Source organism: Oryctolagus cuniculus, chromosome 11 (assembly GCF_051225735.1).
Source record: "Oryctolagus cuniculus isolate XC-2025 breed Fujian yellow rabbit chromosome 11, ASM5122573v1, whole genome shotgun sequence".
NCBI classification, from domain to species: domain Eukaryota; kingdom Metazoa; phylum Chordata; class Mammalia; order Lagomorpha; family Leporidae; genus Oryctolagus; species Oryctolagus cuniculus.
The window spans coordinates 113,015,094-113,039,955 of NC_142877.1; the positions used below are offsets into that span (position 1 = coordinate 113,015,094).

General features: G+C 62.7%; 1 protein-coding gene across 2 annotated transcripts in view; it reads left to right on the forward strand.

The window, feature by feature from the left end:
- The window catches only part of TOM1 (target of myb1 membrane trafficking protein), a 34,456-nt gene extending 18,695 nt beyond the window's left edge, over positions 1 to 15,761 (forward strand). The window contains exons 7-16 of one of the 2 annotated variants that reach the window (XM_017342114.4): positions 877 to 993; positions 2,979 to 3,112; positions 4,484 to 4,517; positions 4,850 to 4,943; positions 5,448 to 5,568; positions 10,303 to 10,378; positions 12,562 to 12,615; positions 13,827 to 13,886; positions 14,841 to 14,880; positions 14,963 to 15,761. In XM_017342114.4, the coding sequence (XP_017197603.3) occupies positions 877 to 993; positions 2,979 to 3,112; positions 4,484 to 4,517; positions 4,850 to 4,943; positions 5,448 to 5,568; positions 10,303 to 10,378; positions 12,562 to 12,615; positions 13,827 to 13,886; positions 14,841 to 14,880; positions 14,963 to 15,117 (885 nt within the window). In that variant the 3' untranslated portion in view covers positions 15,118 to 15,761. The remainder of the gene's footprint in view (positions 1 to 876; positions 994 to 2,978; positions 3,113 to 4,483; positions 4,518 to 4,849; positions 4,944 to 5,447; positions 5,569 to 10,302; positions 10,379 to 12,561; positions 12,616 to 13,826; positions 13,887 to 14,840; positions 14,881 to 14,962) is intronic. The other variant, XM_017342115.4, reaches the window with a different exon arrangement.
- Positions 15,762 to 24,862: the final 9,101 nt, after the last annotated feature.

A 24,862-nucleotide genomic window follows, 5' to 3' on the forward strand; every position in this document is an offset into this window, starting at 1 on the left:
GGATAACGCCGGGCTGGTGGGGTAAGGTATTGGGATAACGCCATCTACCTGGCAAAGGTTCCACTGCCAGTCCACGGACGTGCTGACCGCTCTTGCTCATGTGTAGCGCTAACTGCTGCACACTTAACTGGGTGAGCCGTATAAGGTGGCTCCAGTTCCTGTGCCACGCACACTCTGGAATCGCCTTGGCCATCCAGCTGAGAGCATGCCAGCACTTCCCAAAACGCAGGAGGGCTCTTCAGCAGGTTCATGGGAAATGCTTGTTATGGAAAGAAAAAAACAAAACAAAACCTCCCCTCTGCCAGAAGTCAGAGCCCTTGGAACCCTTTGGTCATTGAAAGCCCGCTAACGTTCCTTGGAGCAAGTGTTTAGTCCGAGCTTCCGGCTCAAGGTGGGCTGCAGGGCTAAGAACCATCCTGGGATGAGCCTGAGACACAAGAACAGCCTCCCAGGCCTCCCAGGAGGAGAGGGAGGGTGAGACTCCAGCCCCACACCCCGCCCCATCCTCCAGAGGGAGCAGGCCAGGGCTGTCATAGCGAGGGGCGGGGCCGCGGCCTCCCTGCTCCTCTTGGGAGGAGCCGCCCTGCAGGGCCTCGTTAGCCGCGTCAGGCCCAGGAGGCCTCCGTGCCCCTCTCCACTTGCTTCCTTACAGCCGTTCCCTGCGCCAGGCTCCCTGGTGTGGAGATGGTAACGGTGGGTAGTGCCTCTGTGAGGGGGTTGGAGGTGGGTGGGGAGCCGAGCCCACCACGCACCTCTGAGGGCAGAGCTGCCCAGAGAGAGTGCCAGCCCCTGGGCTGAGGGCGCCAGGCCGTGTGGCTGTGAGCGACAGGGACTGCAGACCCAGCCGCCCTCAGCACGGCCCGCGCTGCGTTCCAGATCGGGAAGCTGCGCAGCGAGCTGGAGATGGTGAGCGGGAACGTGAGGGTGATGTCGGAGATGCTGACGGAGCTGGTGCCCACCCAGGCAGAGCCCGCAGACCTGGAGCTGCTGCAGGTGAGCGGAGGCCTCTCCCCAGCACGCGCACGCGCACGCGCACGCCGGGGCCCAGCTGCCGGCTTCCCAGCCCCCACGGCGATGTTCATGGGCAGTTCTGAGCCCCTTGGTCGTGACGGGAGACCGGGGCCTGGAATCCAGATCTTGGCTGTCCCGCTTTCTGGTCTGGACAACGCAGCCCCTCTTGCCTCAGTTTCCTCAACTGTAAGATTGCGCTGCCAGCCCTCGTGGTGGGAGTGAAGAAAGGCTTTGCATGCGGAACGCCCGGCCCCGAGCCTGGCGCGGGGTGAGCTCCCGGGAGATGGTCCTGCGAGAAGGCTGGGAGGGGAGGGCTCACCTCGCAGAAGCGGGGCCGGCAGGCGTCAGGGCAGGGCCGGCTTTGAGATGGACACGTGGCCGGCTTTGGGCAGCCGAGCCGGGCAGGGAGTGTTGGTTCCTGCTCCTGTGTGTGTCACACGATGGTCCGAGGGCCCCCTCCCCACTGTGGGGATGGCAGAGGTGTAGGGGTGGAAGGTGGAGGAAGGGTGGTTACTGGAGCAGAAGGGGTCACCCGGCGGGGGGGGGGGACCAGTGCATCGAGAAATCAGGGCACCCCCAAAGCCCAGGAGCCCCCAACAAGGGGCCAGAGAGCTGAGCCTGCTCACCACATCTCCTGGGCAGGATGGTCTCTGTGTGTCGCTGGCTTGCTCTGGGGTCCTGGGGTCCTGACATTGTGGGAGGCTGGGGACAGGAGGGGGTCGTGGGGTGCAGTGAGGCAGTCCCCGAAAGCTGAGTGAGGACTTCAGGGAAGAATGGCGCGATTGCAGCGAGCCCCGGGCCACGGCCGTCAGGGATGCACGATTTCGGGGACTGAGAAGGCAGAGTTGACAGGCGACAACTGCCAGTCCCCACCAGGTTGGGGAGTGCTGTGGCTGGGACGTGGCAGAGCTGGGATTCCCACCCGGAGCCCTGGCTCCAAGGGCTGTCCTGCACTTGAAAGGGGCCGGCAAGGAAGTGCAAACAACCACAAGTGGTCAGGGAGGAAGGAAGGGGAGGCCCTGCCCTGCCCCGCCCTGTGCAGAAGGCAGGCCTCCCTGAGGATGCTGGGTAACGGAGCTGCAGGAACCACAGTGAGCAGTCCTGCTGACAGGTAACCAGGGGAAAGACACTCAGTCCAGAAAATCGGAATCCCCTGGCTCTCAATAAATGTCCTTTTTTTTTTTTTTAAAGTCATCAGCGACATGGTGACTAATGTGTGTGGGATCGTGGGACAGAAATGGACATGGAAGAGGAACTGGTGGCACGCAGATACGGTCTGCAGCTTGGTCAGCAGAACTGTGCCGGGGGGCCAGGAACTCCGTCTGTGTCTCTCACGTGGGTGGCAGGACCCTAGTCACTTAAGCCATGACCGCCGCCTCCCAGGGTCTGCAATAGCAGGAAGCTGGAGGCAGGAATCCATTGCAGGCCCTCTTACCCGACTCAGGACGCAGGCACCTCACCCACAAGCCCAAATGCCCCCATCATGGTTTTGACAAATGCCAGCCTGGGTGAAGGGTGTACGGGAACTCTCTGTACCATCTCTGAGTCGAAAATTATCCCACAGGACAAATGTCATCAAAAAAGGAAACAGTAGTAAGGCACAGCTTTGAAGCTGGGGTTTGTGGGCAGTAGTTGGTTTTCTGTGCTTTGGATCCAAAACACCGCAGGGCAGCAGAAAAGCTGCAGACGGCTCAGCCAGCCCACCTCGGAGTCTCAGCATCTTCAGCTTGCGAAGACAGGGGCAGGGGCACAACCCTGAGGTCTGTACACAGCCAGCAGCGCCGTTTAACGAGTATTCGATTTTAGTGTAGACCCCTTGGACGGGAAATTCCAGTTCATGCCTGCCAAACCCCAGAAGCTGTGCCAATGGGACCTCGAAGTCCAGCTTGGGAGCCTCTCCCTCCGCCTGGAGCCTGGGCTGCCACAAGTGCGCATGGCCGTGGTCGGCTCACTTCCCTCCTCCGCAGGAGCTGAACCGCACATGCCGGGCCATGCAGCAGCGGGTCCTGGAGCTCATCCCCCGGATCTCCAACGAGCAGCTGACGGAGGAGCTGCTGATCGTCAACGACAACCTCAACAACGTGTTCCTGCGCCACGAACGGTAGCCCCGCCCCGGCCCCGCCCCACCCCCAGCCTGGGTCTCCTTTGCAGAGTCCGCCCTGGGACAGCAGCAGGTGGTGGCCTAGAGCGGGGCCCCGCAGCCAGGCCGGCCGTGCTGTTCTTGCAGGCACCGCACCTCCTGGCCGTGGGCCCCCAGGAAAGTCACCTGACTGCTTCGTGACCGCCAGCCGCCAGAGCCCCACAGGGATCAGTGAGGAGCACAGTGGGTAGTGGTCGGAACCCAGTCGGAGGCGGTTAGAGCCGTGATGCCTCGGCACAAGCAGGCAGCACAGGCCCCCGGCCGCTCAGTGGTCCCGGGTGCAGACACACCTGCCCCATGTCCCCAGGGAGCCGTTATCAGTGAGTGGGTCACCTCCAAACACTTGTCCACCGGGTGTCTTCCTGTCCCCAAGACCCTCGCCAGCTGGCTGGGCTGTGTTGTGCTCACCTGTTGGGAGAGGGAAGGTGGCCCCTCCGGGGCACTCCCAGAAGCATCACGTCCAACAGGGAGAGCTGCCTCCCCGGAGCCCTCGGCTGCTGGGCCTGTAAACAGCGCGCCCAAGGCCGCTGAGGGTCCAGGAAACAATGCTGTCTGCTGCGTGATGCCGCTCGTCTCTGGCATCTTCATCCCTCAGCAGACGCCACTGCGCGGTTCTAAGTCCCAGTGTGGGGCCCCTGCTCGGCTCACCTGCCCGGCCGCTCCTGCTCCTTGGCTCAGCAGAAGGAAAGGGCCCCCTCCCTGCCCTGCCAGGGTGTGGCTGTGTCTGGGGCAGCTGGTCCCCCAACACCCACAGCCATCAGCCGCACCCGTGCAGTGCTTCCCATGGGCTCTGTCTTCACTTGCTCCTCATCACAGCTGGGAGGCGGCTGACGGGACACTAACGTCACAAGTGATGTGACACACCCATGCACAGAGCCGCACCTTGAGCAAACCCAGATTCTCAGCCCAGCTCCCCAGCCCCCTGGCCCTTAAGTGGCTCCACACAGTAGGGTCTTCTGTGCAGCACTCAGGGAGCCACACACTCACACTCACTCACACACACGCACAGATGGGCACACACCGCTGTACCGTGTGCCAAGCACTCCTATTTTCTGTTCTGCTGTATTGCCATTGGCGTCACACTCACCGTGATTAGGGCTGTAGAACAATCTAAACTGGGACACTTTGCAAGTACCAGAGGGACACTGTGCGTAAGTCCTGGGAACAGCGGGCGCCGGCTGGATCTGTCCAGAGTAGAGCCGGATGTTGCATCACCCTGACCGTGACCCCCAACCCTGATGCTGAGACCCTCAATTGGGGAGCTGTGCCGGGGCCGTCCTGGGGGACCCGTTTCCGTCTGTCCCGCTGACTCGGGTCTTTCCTGTCTCGTAGATTTGAGCGGTTCCGAACAGGCCAGACTGCCAAGGTAAAGGCCCTTTTCCGTGCCTGGGTGATGGCAGGTGAGCAGGAGCAGGAGGGCGCTCCCCGCCTCCCTCCCCGGCATCCTCCGCAGGCTGGGGCTGCCTGAGGAAGCAGAGGGGCTGTTCTCACGGGCGCGCCACTGCCCCTTGTGGGCCAGTAAGGCTGCGCCACCAGCTCACAGCCAAGGGTCTTTCCAACCTCCCTGGGGCCCAGCTGAGCTGGAAGTGGGGGAGGGAAACCTCCTGCCCCCAGCCACAGCCACGGGGGACTAAGCCGTGGGGAAGAAAGCCCGCGGGAGGGAGAGGGGGAGGATGACGGGGCGCCTCCCTCCCCCAGGCCCCCAGCGAGGCTGAGCCAGCCGCAGACCTGATCGACATGGGCCCCGAGCCTGCAGCCACCAGCAGCCTGTCATCGCAGCTGGCGGGAATGAGTGAGTGCGGTGTGCAGGGCGCCTGCCGAGGTGGGATGGTGGGGCTGTGGGCGCCCTGCTGCTCCCCACCTGCAGCGGAACATCTGTTAGCGTGCTCCTGACAGATGTAAGCGATACTCGCCCCTGTTGCCCAGGTTGGCTTCAGGTACTGCCTGCCGGCCTCGTGCTGAGCCCTGGGGGTCCTTAGGACCCCATCTTGAGTGGGCTGCCACACTAACAGCATGCCTTTTGAGAAGTCCCTCCCTCTAGCGACAGTGGGCGGCCTTGTCCCTGTTCCCTACTCACAAGAGCCCAGGAGGGAGTGACTGTGTCTCCCCCTTAGAGATGCGTGAGGGAGAGGAAGAGGAGGGTGGCCTGGGCCCCTGGCCAGCAGACGTCCTGCCCCCTCCGTGCCCTCTCTGGCCTGCCTCCTGGCCTGTGTGCTCCTGCAGCACCAGGCCCGGGCTTGGCAGGAGGATACAGGAACAGCGGACAGATCCTTCACGCGGCCTTTCTGCCCCACAGACCTGGGCTCCAGCAGTGTGCGGGCGGGCCTGCAGTCTCTGGAGGCCTCGGGCCGGCTGGAGGACGAGTTTGACATGTTTGCACTGACCCGGGGCAGCTCGCTGGCTGACCAACGGAAAGAGTGAGTGGCGCGTCCCGTCCTGTCCCCTGTAGAAGTGGGTGGCTCGCGGTCAGGGGAGAGCCTCTCCTGGGGTCCCTGAGCCTGGGTGGATGGTGGATGTCCTCCTAGGGGGAGGACAAGCACGCAGCCCCCTGAGTCAGTTCAGTGTGGCCAAGAACCTGGGATAGGCAGGGAAGGGAGACCCGCATGTGGCGAGCCCACTCAGTGCCAGAACCTTCGAGAATCTGGTCAGAAGGGGACTGAGACACAGAGCCTGGGTTACTTGTCGCAGTCAGGCAGCTAATGTTGATAGCACCAGCTTGGGAGCCCAGGGCTGTGTGATTCTTAACTGCCTCCAACCCTGCCCCCGCCCCTGCACTGTCCACCACAGACAAGCCCACAGAACAGGGTCCTGGTAAACCCTCAGCGACTCCCAAGACCTGGTATTCTGTTGTCCTGTGATACCCTCAGTTTCCTGAGAAGCCCCCCTCGGGAGTGAGCACTCGGCATCAGAGCCAGGCTCTGCCCTTCCCCGTGGACAGAGGTGCTCAGTGGCCGAGGCCTTGGCCCGTGTGTCCATCAGGGTCCGGCCTCTTGCCTCAACCTCCCAGGGAGTGGCTCCACTTGAGCTTGCTGGGGAAATGGTTTGCCTTATGTTTTTTGCTTTTATTTTTTATATTTTTGAGATTTATTTATTTATTTGAGAGGCAGAGTTACAGAGAAAGGGAGAGACAGAGGTCTTCCATCCGCTGGTTCACTCCCCAAATGGCTGCAATGGCTGGAGCTGGGCTGATCCGAAGCCAGGAGCCAGGAGCCAGGAGCTTCTTCTGGATCTCCCACATAGATGCAGGGGACAAGATCTTGGGCCATCTTCCACCGCTTTCCCAGGCCATAGCAGAGAGCTGGATCGGAAGTGGAGTAGCTGGGACTCCATCCACTGTGTCCATATGGGATGCCGGTGCCATAGGAAGAGGCTTAACCTACTATACCACAGCACCAGTCCCTTTAATTTTATTTTTAAAGATTGATTGGAAGGGCTGGTGCTGTGGCTTAACAGGTAAGGTAAAGCACCTCCTGTAGTGCTGGCATTCCATATGGGCCCTGGCCTCTCTACTTCCGATCCAGCTCTCTGCTGTGACCTGGGAAAGCAGTAGAAGATGGCCCAAGTGCTTGGGCTCCTGCACCCACGTGGGAGACCTGGAAGAAGCTCCCGGCTCCTGGCTTTGGCCTGGTTTCGGATTGACCCAGCTCTGGCCATTGCAGCCACTTTGGGAGTGAACCAGTTATGGAAGACCTCTCTCTCTGCCTCTGCCTTTCTGTAACTCTGCCTTTCAAATAAAAAAAAAAATTTTTAGGCCGGCGCCGCGGCTCACTAGGCTAATCCTCCGCCTTGCGGCGCCGGCACACCGGGTTCTAGTCCCGGTCGGGGCGCCGGATTCTGTCCCGGTTGCCCCTCTTCCACGCCAGCCCTCTGCTGTGGCCAGGGAGTGTAGTGGAGGATGGCCCAGGTGCTTGGGCCCTGCACCCCATGGGAGACCAGGAAAAGCACCTGGATCCTGGCTCCTGCCATCGGATCAGCGCGGTGCGCCGGCCGCAGCGCGCTGTCCGCGGCGGCCATTGGAGGGTGAACCAACGGCAAAAGGAAGACCTTTCTCTCTGTCTCTCTCTCTCACTGTCCACTCTGCCTGTCAAAAAAAAAAATAATAAAAAATAAAAAATAAAAAAAAAATTTTTAAAAAGATTGATTTGAAAGAGTGACAAAGAGAAAAGGAGAGACAGACAGTTCTTCAAATCTTCCATCTGCTGGTTCACTGCCCAGATGACCTCAACAGCCAGCTCTGGACCCAGCTGAAGCCAAGAGCCATCCTGGTTTCTCACACGGCTGGCAGGGACCCAAGAACTTGGGCCATCTTCGGCCACTTTCCCAGCTGCGTTAGCAGGGAGCTAGGTCCAAAGTGCAGCAGCCAGAATGCAAATCAGCACCCACATGGGATCCAAACCGTGGGATCCAAACTTGAATCCAGCATCCCAAACTGTGGCTTAGCCCACCGTGCCACAACACCCACCCTAGGCTCCGTGTTTTACAGCCCTTTGCTTATGCCCCCCAAGGCTGAGCTGTGCGCAGCCAGGGTTCTTACAGCCAAAGAAAGCTCTGGCTTAGGGATCCTCCCCACTGAGCCCACTTGGCTCTTCGTGGTCATTCGGTGTCTTTGGGAAGTCACCTGTTGATGGCCTCTGTGATCCACAAGTGCAGGTCAAAGCTGGCGAGTTGCCGCCGGCCTGGCTCTGTGAGGTGTCTCTGCCATACTGTGGATCGTCACAAGCCTGGGCTGGAAGCCGATCTGCCCTTGGTCTGTTCTCCAAGCCCAGGTGCTCTGGGACCCGCAGCAGCCCGGGGAGGCCATGGAGTTAGGGACGCCGCAGAGGCCGCTGTGTGGATGGAAGCTAATGAGCCTGGTGGGACATGCCACCAGGAGCGCGCCCTGTGCACAACCCCAGCGGGAAGCAGCACCAGCCGCCCTGGGGAGCGCCGGGACCTAGCCTGGCTCGCCAGCCTGGCTGAGCTTTGCTGTCTCACCATCCCTCCTCGGGGGAGCAGGCCTGGGGAAGGGGGCCAACTCGCCTGGAGCCTGTCTCCCAGGGCCTGCAGTCTCCTGGGGAATGCGGCGTGTGCACGGACCACTGCTGTGCGGTGCTGGGCACCGGGCAGCACACAGAGGAGGGCACACAGCTCTGCAGAGGGCACTCAGGACTGGGCAAGGCAGGGCTGGTAAAGATGCCACTGCAGCACCAGAAGCCACACATGTGGCGGGTGGGAGACACGGGCCGTGGCTCCCCGCAGGCGTGGGTGGACAGAGCAGAGAGGCCGCCAAGAGGGAGGCAGGGCTGGCCAAGCCAAGGCAGGTGGATTTTAGCCTGGCCAGCATTATGTAGAAAGGCTCGTGTTACCAAACTGCGCTTGGCTGGGCACAAAGCGCCATCCCTCACACCGTTCTGAGGCCGGGGGCTCTGGCAGGCCTGCCCCTAGGGACGAGTCCAGGAGGTGCAGGTGAGTGCCTTAGCGACAGCTGCCTCTTCCTTTGTCCTGCTGGCCGGGCCACCCTTCTGCTCCTGGACCTTCCAGCTTGGGCCACTGGCTGGCCCTCTCGCGTCTGCCAGGGATCACCCCTGCCCTCCCCTCGGCTGGCCTGACTCCCAGCATCCCTCCGGCCTGCAGCCAGCTGTGCTGCCAAGGCTCACAAGGAAGCCAGTTCCTCTCAGCCCCCGTTTCTGCTCCAGCTCTGACCACAGCCAGCCTCTGCCCAGGCCCTCCCACTGAGCTGCCAGCCAGGGCAGCAGGGCCACCAGATGAGCCCCATCCTCGCCGTGGTGGGGGCCTCAGCCAGGCCTCCCGAGCGGCGAGCCTGCCCTTCCTCACCGCTGCCCAGCTGGGCCTGGGACCGCACGCTGCCTCCCTGGAGGCCCTTAGACAGGGTCGCACACACCTGCCCAGCAGCCTCCCGGCACCTTCTGAGGAGTGGCCACCTCCAGGAGAGAAAGCTGGGCCCTGCCCCGCTGCAGCCATGGGCCCCGGGGACGGATGGAGAGACCTGGGGGCTGGGGCGGGTGAGGAGAGCACGGCAGAGGTGCAGAGCGACTGGAAGAACCATCAGTCTCTGCCCTTCACGCGGGGCCTGGCCTGTCCACACTGGGACAGCCCCGTGGCGGCCTCCCTGCAGCCACTTCTGCACGCCTGACAGGAACCACAGGAATGGACTGGCAAAGGCTCACCCTCTGCCCCCTGACTGCCTCCCTGTGGAGGGAGCAGACCACTGCGCTCCTGGGATGGGAGTGGCTGCCTGGGAACCAGGGGTCGCGTTCAAGCACACTGGCCTTGCAGGGGTTAAGTGTGATGTCTCCCAGGTCCTGGGGTTCAGCAGAGGCAGGGAAACCCTTGCCCCTTGGGACCAAGATCCTGCGCTCACGGCTTCCCCACAAGGCCGGACTGACCTGGTGCCGAGACCTGGCCTTCCTCTGCCAGCTGCTGGGAGCAGACAGCAGGACCCTTCCCACTGTCAGGGCTGTCCCCTTGCCCCCCTTCCCTCGGCTGCCTGCCGGCACCTGCTGCTCCCCACCCAGCCCCTCGCCTGCCCAGCACGCCTGGCAGACTGCGCACCCCAGGGGACACCTAGAAGAACCATCAGCAAGTCACCCTCCACTGGAGGAAAGATGGCCAGGGCCTAGGCGGGGGCGGGGTCACGTCACTCATCTTGCCACGAGCCGGGGCGAGGCGGCCCCACCCAGCTTGCACACTGCTTTGCAGCAGCAGGGTGGAATCCATCTAGAAGCACAGTTTATGAAATTATAGAGCTGGGAACTGCTCGAGAAGCGGGCTGCAGGTAACCCTCCCGGAGCCGGGGTCTGTGAGCTGTGTCCCAGTCCCCTGCGTCTGGGCAGATCAGGCCAGAGCCGGGGTGAGCTTGGTCTTGGTCCCGAACTCGCCAGATATTGCAGGTGCCTGTCACGCGGGTCACGTGTCTGAGCCTAATCCCGAGAGGTAGCAGCTGAGACGTTTTCTTCATTCTCAGGGCTGGAGAGCAGGGGCCCCAACCTGTCCCTTCCAGGGGGCTGAGCACCCCGCCCAGACACGACCCGAGCCCATTCGGAGTCTGAGCCCAGCTTGTCCCACCCCTACCCGCCCTGTCCCACCAGCTGCTGCCAGGCCTGGTCCAAGTGCAGCACTGTCTGATCACCGTGGCCGCCTCTGTGTTTCAGGGTAAAATATGAAGCCCCCCAAGCAGCGGATGGCCTGGCGGGAGCCCTGGACGCCCGGCAGCAGAGCACGGCAGCGGTAAGCACAGGTTCCCCCTGCCACTCGGCACCTTCCACAGGCAGGCGAGGGAAGGCTCACCCACCGCTGCGTGCCACACAGGCTCTGAACACCCGTGGCCTTTTCCGTGTATAGCCTCAGAGGGGGCCTTGGTGCCAGTGGGTTGTTCCCAGCTTCCAGCGAAGGAAACAGAGAGGTTAAGACGTTTGCCCAAGAGCACACAGCAAGGATTCAGACCCGAGTCTGCATCAGGTGGCTGGAGACCAAGGCTTTGGCTCCACATCCCAGCTCCGCTCTGACAGCTGTGTGGCCTCAGGCAAATCGATCATGTTCTGGGCCTCCACATTTTCAGTATACGGAGACGGAGGCTTACGACGGTGCCTTGCATCACTGATGCCAGAATGCATGTGAGGATGTATTTAAGGGATCTTTTATCTCGAAGGGAGCGTGGGCAGCAGGGAACCGCAGGTGGCAGGCCCCACACTGAGCCCACTCGGAGGCTTCCCCTCCCCCAGCCTTGGCAAGAACTCCAAGTGCGACGTGGGTGCCTTGGGTGTGGGTGTGGGTCTGGGTGCCTCTGGGCAGTGTGAGGAGTTCCGTCCCAGCCAGTGAGCAGACGGGGAGGTGGCTGGAGACAGCAGGCAGTGAGGTTGGGGGCAGGGAGGGCAGGAAGCAGGCAGCAGAGCAGGGTGCTGTGGCAGCCCAGGGCAGCGCTGGGCGGTGGGAGGTGGAGCCCAGGGGCTTGGTAGGGAACCCCCAGCAGCTGGGAGCGCAGCGGACTTCCTGCCGGAGAGATGGATGTCCCTGGACAGCCTTGTGCACGGGCGGGACGCGGACTTGACCGCATTGTAAAGGGTCCGGGACAGACGGTGCGGTGCAAGGCTGCCGGGGCATCCAGGCCGCCGCAGGGTAGGGGGCGCTCCCTCTCCGCCACTCATCTCCCAGCTCCTCAGGGTCGTCCCCGAGTGAGAGCAGAGCAAGGCACAGACGCCGTGGGCCCTCCCGGGAGCCGCATGGCTGCCACCAGGCACATGGAGCCCACGCACCATGCCTTAGACACACGTTAGGTCCCCTGTCCCCTGACACATCACACAGACCCCCCAGGGCATGTCGGGGTGCCCCTTACAAAGGAGGAAGCCGAGCTCCAGAGAGAGGGACCGTGCCCCGGGCCCGACACGGGAAAGCCACACAGCACTGGGTCTCCCCGGCGCTGCTGGCCTTGGATCCCGACGCCTAGGCTTGGGAGAGGCCTGGCTTGGGCTCTCGTAGGCACTCATCCGCCTGGCTCTGAGGCCGGTGCTGACAGCACGGACAGCAGGCTCCCTGACGAGCACCACGGAGTGGGGCGGAGTGGAGCGGAGTGGAGCTCAGGGTGCCCTCCTCACCTGCCTTTCCCCAGCTTCCAGCCCCCAAGGACCCAGAAGATTCCGGGCTCTGGGGAGCCTGCAGTAAGCACCTCCGTCATGGCGGCTGAGGCTGACCCCACAGCCCAGAGAGCAGAGCCGGGGCACCCCGGGCTCCTGGCTCCCACGGAAGGACACGTGTGCCTGCACACGCACAGACAGGTGCACACACACACAGACACGCACAGACAGGTGCACACACACAGACACGCACAGACAGGTGCACACACACGCAGACACGCACAGCTCACTTGTGCAAAAGCAGGAACTGATGAGCGAATGGTCACTCACTCCTACCGGACGTTGAGGCAACTTCCGCCCGCCCAGGGTCTGACTTCTTAGAACCGCGAGAGCAGACAGGTGCCTGCCTCCAGGTGCTTCTGTCAGGCTGGTAGTAAGGCCTCCACCCCGGAAGCCAGGACTCAGTCTCCCTCCACCTCCGATCCGCTTTGGGGCCCAGCATGTGGGAGGGGTGGGGTCAGAACCTGGGTGCCCGTCGGAAGCCTTCGGGAGCCCCCAGCCTGCCCTCTGGGTGTTTGTGGGAAGGCCTGAGAAGTCTTGTGTAAGTTGCTCTCAGCTTTGCCTTGACCCATGCAAGGCCCTGGCGGCCCAGAGCTATGAGATTCATCCCACAGTGAGGCCCCCTCTGCCGATTCCCCTGTCCCTTTGCACCTGCTGTCCCATCCGCCATCCGGTACAGCCCTGCACACACACAGGCCTCAGAGCCTGCGGGAGGAGGCTGCCGGCCTGCCGGGCCCAGGCCTGCCCCTCCTGCTCGGTCAGCCTGGCTCTGTCCCCCAGGAGGGAGGCAGCGGTGAGAAGAGCTTCCGTGACTGGATGGTGAGACAAGGCATGGTGAGCAGGAGCCAGGCCCGGCCCCCAGGAAGCTGGACTGCTGCTGGCAGGGCTCCGGCCTCGGCGCAGAAGCAGGGCCTCGGTGGTGCTGTCTGAGGGCGTGGGGCCGAGGAGGGCCTGCCGGGCCCCACGGCTCAGGCCATCGCCAGGCGGGTCACCCCGCACTGGCCTGGTCCCGCTCCTGCATGCTGGCTTCCGAAGCCCTGCAGTGTGCGTGTCCCACCGCCCTCGGGCAGGGCCAAGGTGGCCCTTCTGCAGGGGACTGGGAGAGGGCGCAGGCGCGGTGCTGCTGAAGGGTTGGCGCCTGCCTGTGCTCTGGGCGCGGTGCTGCCGGCGGGGTCCTCGGGGGCTGGGTGACGGAACTTGGCGACCAGAGCGGCTTGGTGGGAGAAGGACTCTCGCTTGCCCTCCTGGCACTGAGGTCTCTGCAGCCCTCCTCTGTGCTGTGCCCAGCCCTGCATCTGTCCTCCTGTTGTCCCCCTCTCCATGGTAGGGACCCGTGGTCTCCTCCGGGGGAGAGGGGAGCTAGTGCAAGGAGGTGAAGCCCGTGCCGGGAGTCATGGTGCGCCAAGGGGCGGGGCCAGACGGGACTCTCCCACCCTGAGCCCTGCCCATGACCTCCATCTGGGGTCTGGCACCGCAGAAGCGGGGCGAGAAGGCCCTGGCCCAGCCCCGGAGTGGGTGCCTCCTGGTCGAGCCCAGGTCTTCGTGGCCCTCAGCGAAACGTCCCGATGCTTGGGCTGCCCCTCAGACTCCACCAGCCTGGCCAGGCCTCACTTCCTGTCTGCCTTGGGGCTCTTCTCCACTCCCTTCTGCTGCAAACCCCGGCTCTGCGCAGGTGCCAGGACACGGAAGCTGGTGGCAGTGGCCTGGGCCGTGGCCGTGGCCGTGGCCATGGCCCGGCCCAGCTCTGGTGGCTGGAGAAGGCGGCTCTCGTGCCCCTGGGCTGTTGTTCCCGGGCACCTGCGCCTGGGGTGGCCCCATCCTGGGCCTTTGCACAGCCGGAACCCCGCCTGCACCACCGTGTGCTGGAACTGGGGCTCCACTGTCCTCGTGGGGAGGGGCAACCTTGGGCCCCTGCCCCAGAGCAGGGCGAGGTGGCGGCTTGGGGCAGGGCTGGTGACTGGCAAGGGCCATCCAGCAAGGGGACACTGGCCGGCGGGGCCGTGTCGCCTGCCACACTGTCCTCCCCCGTCACCCCTTCCCTGCAGGTTCCCGTCGCCCAGGCCTGCCTCATGGAGGACATCGAGCAGTGGCTGTCTACCGACGTGGTGAGTGGGGCCCTTGCCCGCCCGCAGGGCCCAGGGAGGAGCCATAGTGGCCAGTGGGGGTCTCGGGGCAGGAGGCTGCCCACCCCATGTCACATGTCACAGACCGCCTGGGGCAGTGGTCACCCTTCTCTAAAGGGACGTGCCCAGAGCGGGAGAGGCGGTGCCAGGACGTGGGGCCCTGGGCACCAGCATTCTCCAACCCCAGGGAGCAGAAGAGGCAGCGTCAGGCTCAGCTCCTCCATGCACCCAGCACCCCCCGGCACCGAGCACCCAGCACCCAGCACTTGCTGGCCAAAGCCACGACCCAGCCCCTTCCCAGCTCCCAGCTACGGCAGGAAGTCCCCAGGTGTCAGACCGCCCGGGAAGGAAATTAATGCCCCCCCCAGGACACACTGGGCACTGCGCCCTGTGCTTGGCCTCTGGGTATATTAGCTCACTTAAAAATTGTTTATTTATTTTCACTTTATTTGAAAAGCAGAGAGACCGATCTTATTCCCCAAATGCCCACATAGCCTGAGCCAGGCCAGGCCAAAGCCAGGAGCCGTGAACTCCATGTGGGTCTCCCACAGGGGTGGCAGGGACCCAGGCACTTGAGCCGTCACCTGCTGCTTCCCAAAGTGCACATTAGCAGGGAGCTGGGTTGGAAACGGAGCCAGAACGCAACACCAGGCCCTCTGGGCCGCGGCCCCGCACTCTTGCCCTGTCCCAGTCCGGGTGGAAGCCTCCAGCTCTGTGTCCAGTCCCCGTGGTGCCACAGAAGAAGCCACGGCTCTGAGAAGGCAGACGGCACCCAAGCCCTGCAGCTCGGGGGTTGAGGGCCGGGTGCTGTGCGGGCCGGGGACAGAGCCAGAGCGGGACACCAGCAAAGTGGCTCAGGGGAGCCTGAGCTGTCAGCTCCGCCCCGTCGCGGGGGCCAGGCCACTAACCTCTGCCTCCTCTCCTCCTGCTTCCCAGGGGAACGACGCGGAAGATCCCAAGGGCGTCACCAGTGAAGGTAGAAGCGCCCAGCCCACCCCCGCCCCCGCCCTCTCCCCCAGCCTGGCCTCCAAGCCCACCCCTCCCTCTCCTTCCTCTAGAGTTTGACAAGTTCCTGGAAGAACGGGCCAAAGCGGCCGACCGGCTGCCCAGCCTCCCCAGCCCCGCAGGCGAGGGGCCCCGGGGTGCCCCTGCTGGCGCGGCCCCCCGGAAGAAGACGCAGGAAAAGGATGACGACATGCTGTTTGCCTTATGAGCGTGGGGTCTGGCACCCTGTGCCCGGCCCCGGCGGGCCTTGCTCCCTCCTTTGGTGTCCAGCTGCTTGGGGTCCCTGAGACGGGGCCGGCCCGGCTGCGGCTGCGCCGTGCTGCCTGGCGCCCGGGGAGGCAGCGGCGTGGATCTGGTCAGCTCTGCAGTGGGATCCTGGCCGGCTCTGCCTCCTCCCCTACCCCGCTGGGCCCTGCTGCCTTCGCTGAGAACTGGGAGACCCCAGGACAGACAGACTGGCTGCGTGTTGGCACCGTGGGACTCTGCCCTGGGCCCGTCCCCACTGAGCCCTTGAGAGCCCACACTGCCAGTTAAGGCTGCCACAGCCTCGAGTCCCTGGCCCCTCCGTGGGGCCCCCAGGCTTTAGCGAGCTGTGGGGGGCCGATGTGGTGACCCCTCGCTGTGCTGCTCTATCCAGGTACGAAGCTCAGAGGCTCAGGGTGGGGCAAGTCCCCAACAGCCCAGGCTGCAAGGTGAGGCCTGGGGGCTGCCTGGGCTCTGTGGCCCCACCCCACCCCCACTGCCTCTCCCGGCCTGGCCCGGCCCTTGGCCTTCCTCCGTCCTCCTGTTGGTGGCGCCTCTCGTGCTGGGAGAGGTGCCTTTTGTACCCCCGATTAAAGGTAGACAACCACCTGCCAGTAGCCTGGTCCAGTGGGGGCGGGGCAGGAGCCCACTGAGAGGCCGGCATCTGCGGATGTGCCCGGGGTGGTGGCACTGAGTTGAGTGTCTGCCGCCCTGCAGCCGTGGCACGTGGCCCACAGGGAGGGGAGGTGCCCGGCCACCCCAGCTGGGGCGCAGGTGCCCAGCTGCGCAGCGGCCCTGGGAAGTCAGGTCTCTGTTGTCTTCAGAAGAGGGGCGGGCGCGTTGCCCCACGTTTCAGATGCCCAGGTCGGATGCCGTGGCACAGCGCAAGGCGCCGCACCCCGGGGCAGGGGCAGGGGCAGGGGCAGGCGTCGGCCCTCGCCCTGCTCCCCGGCAGCTCCAGAGCCCCGGGTCCCGCAGTGTCAGCACCCCAGGCTCCCCAGAAGTCACTGCTCACAGCCTCTGGGTCCCGCCTTCAGTGGTGGGAGGGGTGGGGCTGCCAGGGCTTCCCTGCAAGGTGACCCGGGGAGGAGAGGTCTGGACGGGGGTGCTCAGGGCCTGGGCTCCTGGGAGGGGTGGGATCGGTGGGCTGCCCTGGCTCCATCGTAGTGAGTTAGGTATGTAGCTGGCCCCGCCCTCCGTGGGCGAGGAGAACAGGGGAGGGGGTGGGGAGCGGCAGCACCAGGGGACCCTAGGCTGTTCCCTCCCCTGCAGGAGAGCAGTGGGCAGTGCTGCTTTCAGGACAGCTCACGGCCAAGGCCACGCTCCGGAGCTGGCAGGGGAGACGTGCCAGTCTAACGCTGGGTACAGGAGAGTGGGCCCCACCCGCTCCTCGTTCCTCGCCTCTGCCTCCCCTGCCCGGGCCACGCCCCACACAGCTGGGCAGCCCCTGCGGGATGGGATCGGGATCCCACAGGGCCCAGAGCTGAGGCCTCCTCCCCACTGGCAGCAGGAAGCCCAGGGAACTTTCCATAGGTGGCGCCAGGCTGGGCACTGCTGACAGCTAAAACTGTTGTTTATTGCCTCCTGCATGCGGTATCCCCTGGGCGCCAGCTCCACCCAGGTGTGGTCCTGGGGGGCGGGGGGGTTACTGTTAGGTCTGGAGTTGCTCAGGGTTCTGGCCTTTCTACCGCCAGAAAGGAGAGATGGAAAAAGGAGCCAGAGACCCCGACTTCCACAGAGACAGGTTGCTTTATTGGAAGCCGAGACACTGCGCGCCCGGCATGGTTAGAACTCTGGTTTTTATCCGGTTAACGAGGGAATTTGCCACCATGGGGAGGGGGTAGAAGGCCGCTGATGGAAGAGTAGGGGGCTCTTTGAAGCCTCAGGGAGCTTTCCTCTTACCTGTTAGCTGCCCGGTGCAGTTAATGGGGAGGGGGAGGGGGGACAAGTCCTTCAGGGACTACAGGTGAGTGTGGGAGGTGTGTGCCATGGGGGTCATGTGACGTGAACTTGGCATTGTGTCCCCTTGGAGCTGAAGGAAGGGGCCCCTGGGTGCAGACTGGTGCCGGGGAGGTTAGGGGGGCCACCAGCAAGACCTCTAGGCTTCCACCGGCTGGGGCCCCTCCTCCGAGAAGGCAGCAGGGACTGGGCGCTGGGCGAGGGCAGCACCAGCAGGAAGCCTTAGGGCCGCCAGGCTGGGTTTCCTGGCAACAGCTCTGAGGCCACTGGCCCCAGCAGATCCCTTTCCAGAGACAGGAAGTCGGGCCCCAGGGAAACGAGGCCCAGCCCTGGCACGACAGGGCAGGATAAAGGAGGCAGCCCAAGGGACAGGCGTTGGGGAGCGGCTGGGTGGGCGCCCCTGCCCAGAGCTGCCCGGAGCCCTCCTGGTTCCCTGAGTTGCCAGGTCCCACCCTGGGCCTGGACGCCGCCCCTCCAGCTCCTGCCCTGGGGCCAGCGGCCAGCTCTCTGACTAGAGCAACCCCTCTAGCTGCCGTGAAACAGCCAATCCTGGCATGGCCATTTCTGAGCTGTGTGGCCCTGGGCAAGTTACTCAACCTCTCTGTGCCTCCATGTCCTCACTTGAAAAGTGAGCTCATGACAGTGGCTCCTTCAGGGGCTGACAGAGCCAACAAGAGGCCTGGCAGCCGCCAGGTAGGAAATGCTCCACGCGTGTCACTGTGGCTGAGGACGTGCCACCTCCATTCCGTGACGGTGCCTGCTGACACAACTCGGAGCACAGCCCCTCCAGTTCCTGGCGAGGCCAGAGGGCTGCCCGTCTCAGCCTGTGTCGCTCCCCCTCTTCGTGGAGGAACGACACTAAGCCCTGCCTAGGCTTCATATCCGAGTCACGGCACCATTATGTCGCTCCCCCTCTTCGTGGAGGAACGACACAGGACCCTGCGCTGTTCTTTCGTCTGCTCGGCCCTCCCCGGGTTTGCTGCTGGTTCTTCCCGGGTTGGCTACTATCCCTTCCACCTCCGTGGAAGGGCAGTTCCCCCTGGCCACATTCCCCACTTCCGCAGGGGAGTGGCACACCGCCAGCCGGCTTGTCTCGGGGGCTGCACAGGTGTTCCCCTTAGATGTTCCCCGGTGCATGCCGTCTCTCTCCTCCTTTATAGTCCTCCTCCGCCAATCCTAACTCGGCTGCCCACACGCCGAGTACGCTGCTCTCCTCCAATCAGGAGCAAGTCCTACAGTTTATTAGTTGAACTGGAGGCAGCTGTGCGGAAGCTGTTTACTTCTCTCCCAGCGCCATATTGTGGGAGAGCAGATGCATAGAATAAATCTTAATTCCAGTAACTTAGTCCAGTCCGGATTGCTCCCCACAGCCTGGGCTGCCTTGCTCCTAGGGGCAATGTGAATGAAGCAGGATCTGTCCACTGGTCCTACATGGGCTCTGCCGACTCACGGGGGCACCTCAGGAAGCCCCTGCCCTCTCCCAGGTGGCCTGTTCAGCTCAGACTCCCAGGCTCTGGCCAAAGCCTTGGGCCAAGTCCCCTGGCAACCACTAGGTGGCAGCAGCGCCGCATGTAGCAGTGCCTGCAAGGGGCAGGGTCCAGGACTGCGGCCCCCTGCCCCACCAGCCTCCATCTGCCGTGCACACACGTGTGCACACACTGACCGTTGGCGCTGGGACTTCAGATCCGCTCACAGGCTTGGGGCGGGTTCCGTGGGATGAGCTGGGGACCCAGCAACACGGGCTCGAGGGAGCACCCAGGAGCCGGGGCCCCTCTGTCCTCGGAGGCGCGGAGCGCTCGTTAGCACTGGAGCTGCCGGCTCTCAGCGGACCATGGCGCTCGGCCCCACGTGTGTTGCCGTGTCTGGCTGCACGAGGAGAAGCCCGTGAGCTCGCACGATGGCTGCGTCGTGCTGCGTGTGTCCTCTTCTCCGTGAGAAACGGGATGTTTCTGTTGTCCTTCATTTGACTACGTCCTGCTCAGTCCCCCCCAGCACCACTGCCCAGTGGCCCCCCCACCCCTGGGTGCACAGAGCCCCTGCTTGGACACCCACTGCTTACCCAGCTCCAACTCCAAGCCCCTGCAGCCCCCCTCCCGCGCCGCCACCTGCAGGCAGCACCTGTCTCACTTGGCTTTGGGATAGAAATGGAAGAAGAGGTTTGATCAGGGTGATGGCGCAGCCCCATTGTCCCCACAGCCATGGACAGGGACCCGCAGACTACCCTCTCAGCTCTGCGTCACAAATCCCTGCTCTGTGCATGAGCCGGCAGGGCCGCCATGGCAAGCTGCCATGGGTCCGAGGCTTAAACAACAGAAGTTCATTCCCCACAGATCCGGAGGCTCCAAGTCCAAGATCAAGGGGTCCGCACGATCCCTCACCCTAGCCCCTGTCCTTGGCTCGATGCTGGCCCCCTCCCTGCACACCTACATCCTAATCTCTTCGTACTAGGAGGTCGCTCAGATTGGATGGGGGCCGCCCCAAGGCCTCGCTTTACCTCGGTCACCTCTGGGGCGGGCTCTTGGTGCGTGTATTACATAGCCACTGGGGACGCGCATCCCATAGCACGGTGCCCGACTCCAGTCCCGGCTCCTCCACTCCCCATCGGCTCCCTGCTAATGCCACCCTGGGAGGCAGCAGGTGGTGGATCCAGTGCTCGGGCCCCTGCCACCCACATAAGAGACCCAGATGGAGCTCCTGGTCCCTGGCTTCAGGCTGGCCCAGCCCTGGCTGTGCGGGCAAATGGAGAGTGAATCAATAGATGGAAGATTCTCCCCCTCTCCCTCCCCCCACAGTTTCTCTTTCTGCCTTTCAAATAAAACTTTTTTAAAAGATGCTATTTCAAACACACATTCTGAAAATTTGTTTATTTGAAAGGCAGAGATACAGAGAGAAGGGATTCCGCATCTGCTGGTTCACTCCCCAAAAAAGCCGCAACAGCCGGGGCCAGGCCAGAGCCAGGAGCCAGGAGCTTCTTCCCGGTCTCCCACATCGGGGTACAGGGACCCATGCACTTGGGCCATCTTCTACTGTTTCCCAGGCGCGTTAGAAGGCAGCTGTATCAGAAGGGAGCAGCCGAGACTTGAACCAGCTGTGACACAGCACCTGCCGGAGGGTTTCAATTTCAACATAAAAGTCAGGACTCAGCTCAGCCCTGACAAACTCCTGGCTCCCTCCAGGCCCACTGTGCTTCTCCCAGACACACGCACCACTGGGGGGCGCTGTGGCTCACAGAGGGCAGCCGCGGGCCTGCCGCACTTTGGAAGCCAGGCAGGACCAGGGTCCTCCTGTAGTTAAACAATTAGTTCTTTATTTTTCAGTATTGTTTTATTGATTTGCAAGAGTTACAGAGAAGGAGAGATCTCCCATCCTCTGGTTTACTCCCCAAATGGTCACAATGGCTTGGGCTGATCCAGGCTAGAGTCAGGAGCCAGGAACTCCATGCACGTCTCCCCCCCAGGTAGCTGGGGCCCCAGTACTGGGCCATCTTCCGCTGCTTTCCCGGGCGCATTAGCAGGGAGCTGGATCAGAAGCAGAGCAGCCAGGACTCAAACCAGTGCTTGGATGTGGGATGCCAGCCTTGCAAATGACAGCTTAACCCGCTGTGTGCCGGCCCCAGCCCAATGCGTCTGCGAGCAGACTGGGGGTGAGCGGGTAAGAGTCACTGCCCAGCCTGGGGCAGGCCAGCCTGGAGGAGGCAACCTCATCAGGTGGGCCCTCCCCTCGCCTCGGCCAGTGGGCGGGAACCTCCCCAAGGATCTCTTTCCATGGTGACTTCAGAAGGGTTTTGCTTGTTTTTTTGCGCTGAGTAGTTGATATTTTTGCCTCGTGGGCATCAGTAAGCAGACCCGTGTCCAGCAGACATGTGCCAGTGGCCCACGCAGCCTCGCCGCACAGCCTCCACTCGTCCAGCCCCACTGGGCCCCCACCCCACGCCAGCCTCCACGAGCTGGGGGCTCCACCAGGGCTCCCGCTGCCCTGGGCCTTCTCACTCACCACTGGGGACCCCCTGGCTCCTGCACAGGCTTTGCTCTCTGGCCTGGGTGCCCCCGCCCTGCAAGGGTGGCCATAACGGCACTTGCTTAGCGCCCCTCTGTGTTGCCCTCCCTGGTGCTTGGCGACCTTGGCCTGGGGACCCCAGCTCCCGCTGGGAAGCCCTCCCCCACCCCACGTTACCCAGCAAGTAAGAGCTCCCCCTGTTGTCCCCTGCGGGCACTCTGAGCTTCCCCAAATGACACAGAGTGAGAACCACAGGTGCCTTCTAACCCCTCCTGCACCTGTCACGTGTCCATCTCCCCCATCCACTCACCGGTGGCCCAACTGCTGTGCCAACTCACAGGCCAGTACCCCGTCCCTCCCTCCCTCACCCAGAGCCTGCAGGGACGCCACCCGCACGCGGAGGACGGCCAGGACCCACCAGCAACACCCAGAGACAGCACACAGCCAGGGGCACAGCGGCTCCTGCCTCCCCACCACAGCCAGCCAGACAGCAAAGGGAGCTGAGGGCAGGGCGGGCAGGGCGGGAGCTGGCCACACACCTGCCCTCTCCAGGGACCTCCCAGCAAGTCCCGGAAATAGGAGGGGAGGGAGGAAGAGGCGACCCTAAACTTGCTGTGGTGCAGCAGGTTAAAGTCCTGGCCTGGAGTGCCGGCATCCCATATGGGTGCCAGTTCGAGTCCCAGCTACTCCTTTTCCTGTCCAGCTCTCTGCTGGCCTGGGAAAGCAGTGGAGGATGGCCCAAGTGCTTGGGCCCCTGCACCCGCATGGGAGACCCAGAAGAAGCTCCTGGCTCCTGGTTTTGGATTGGTGCAGCTCCAGCTGTTGCGGCCATCTGGGGAGTGAACCAGCAGATGGAAGACCTCTCTCTCTGTCTCTACCTCTCTCTGTAACTCTGTCTTTCAAATAAATAAAAATAAATCTAAATAAAATAAGCTTGCCAACCGGACTTCCTCCTCCTTGCAAGAAAGGAGAAAGTCAGCAGAACTGCCTGAGATGCCGCAGGGGATGCAAATGTGGGGCTTGGTGTGGTCGGGGCAGGGGCTGGAGAAAAGGAAACTGTCCAGGTCAAGGTCAGGAACTGTGGGGCTGGGGCAGGGTGCACCGCTCTGCACCGAGGAGGGAGGTTAAGCTGCTGCATCCCGGGTGAGCGCCAGCCCTGGCTGCTCCACTTCCCATCCAGCTCCCTGCTGGTGCGCCTGGGAGGGCAGTGGAGGGCAGCCCAGGTGCCTGTGCCCCTGCCACCCACGCAGGAGACCCGGATGGAGCTCCTGGCTCCTGGTTTCAGTCTGACCCAGCCCTGGCGATTGAGACCATTTAGGGAGTAAACCAGGAGATGGAAGATTCTCTCTCTCTCTCAACTCCGACGTTCAAATAAATAAATAAATCTTAAAGAAGAAGGGGGAGGTGGTGAGAGCAGACGGGGGCGGGGGGAGGCCCTTGCAAGGGAGGGGGGAGAATCGGCAACCCAGGGAAGCACTGGTCAGAACAGGGTTTGTGCAAATGGGGAAGGGGTGAGGTTTCGTGCCTGAGTCAGCACAGAACCGAGTAGAAACCTCAGGAAGCAGCCCTGCAGCCGGGCACAGGAAGTGGTAACAATGTCACTGCTCCAGGGCGCTGCTTCGTCAGGACTCCGGCTTTTTTTTTTTTTTTTTAAGATTTTTATTTATTTATTTGACAGGCAGAGTTAGACAGTGAGAGAGAGACAGAGAGAAAGGTCTTCTTCCATTGGTTCACCTCCAAAATGGCTGCCACGGCCGGCGCTGCTCCGATCCAAAGCCAGGAGCCAGGTGCTTCCTCCTGGTCTCCCATGCGGGTGCAGGGCCCAAGCACTTGGGCCATCCTCCACTGCCTTCCAGGGCCACAGCAGAGAGCTGGACTGGAAGAGGAGCAACCGGGACTAGAACTGACATCCATATGGGATGCCAGCACCGTAGGCGGAACATTAACCTAGTATGCCACGGTGCCGGCCCCAACCCTGGCTTTTTTTTTTTTTTTAAGTGAAATGCGATTTATGCATTTTCAAAGACTGATTGATTGATTTGAAAGAGTTAGAGAGAGAGAGAGAGATCTTCCATCCGCTGGGTCACTCTCCAAATGGCCTCCAAGCTTGGGGCTGGGCCAGGCTGAAGCCAGGAGCCTGGAGGTCCATCCAGGTCTCCCACGTGGGTGCAGGGGCCCAAGCGCTGGGGCCGTCTTCTGCTGCTTTCCCAGGCACATTGGCAGGGAGCTGGATTGGAACAGATAACCAGGACTGGAACCGGTGCCCATACGGGATGTGGGTGCTGTGCCACAGCACCTGCCCACTGTGGACTCTTAACGGACCTGACGTTAGGGGAGCAGAGCACTGACCTGCCGCCCCACAATGTCCTCCTCACGTGTAGCAGGATAAATTTCAAGGGACAAACCTGACGGTGTTTTACAATCTCTGTACCCCCAAACCCTAACACACCCCTCCAACTCCTCTTTTGCACCCCTGACCTGGCCTCATGGCTTCTGCTCCCTCCTTCCAGGTTCTCTGAGCTCCAGACCCACAGGCTGCCTTCCACACCTCACAGCTTCCACACCCTGACCACAGGGCCTTTGCATGTGCTCACCTAAACATGCCCCTCCCCCGAGCTACCCCACTCACCTCCTCAGACAAGCCACTCCCAGCCTCCTGACAGGTCATTCATCCGTCACAGCCTCCCCCCTCCCCAGGGCTGCACCAGCAGAGGCCCAGAATAACCACCAGGTGCTATCATCACAGCCTCCGCCCCATCATCCACACCTTAGACCATCCAGACCTGTGACTCATCCCCCATCGCATTTCCGCCTGGCTCCAAGACATGTGAGCACTCTCAGCCAGTGGGCGGGGCCAGCTGTGCACCCGGGAGTCTGCTCCCTCCCCCAGGCCACAAGCAGGAGCAGGTCTGGATCCCCCACTGGTCTAATGGGGAGGGGCCAGGTAAGGGGTAACGGAGCCTCCTCTGTGTTGGCCGGCTGGTTTTCAAAGCAGCAGACTGCAGGTCAAATCACGTGTCTGCTCAGGCAGCCGCGGGGCCCGCCGCTGTCGCCTCTGCCTGCAGCAGAAACCTGGTGAGGACTGGCCACCCCGCAGGCCATGCCTGCCTTCACTTGAGCACACACACACATGCACACACACACGCATGCACAGACAGGCACACGGACACAGAGACACAGACACACACACAGACACACACAGAGACACGCACAGAGACACACACAGACACGTGCACATGCACACACACACACACACACACACACCTAGGCTGAGGCACTCACTGCTCCCGCGGGAGCCCCCTGGCCCCAGCCCTGGCCTGGAGACCAAGCCGGGAAGGGGCGCAGAGCGTCAGTTCAGGACGATGGGCGGGTTCTGAGACGCACGGGGCCAGCGTGGCAGATTGTGTGCGATTTTGCCACGAGTCAATAAACAATAAATAAAACGCCATCTCTGGCCTTCACGATTCTCAAGCCGTGTGGCTTTAATCAGGTTGCTTCGAATTTTTTACTTGAAAGGCAGAGGGACAGAGAGAGAGGGAGAGAGATCTTCCATCGGCTGGTTCACTCCCCACACGGCCACACGGCCAGGACTGAGAGCTGAAGGCTGGACCAGGAACGCCAGCTGGGTCTCCCCCGTGGGTGGCAGGGCCTAGCGCTTGGGCCAACCCCAGGCAAGCTACTTTTTTAGAAGTCTCTGATTGGTGGATAAGGCGAACTCCCGGGCCACCGCCCGCTTGACCCAGACCAGAAATGCA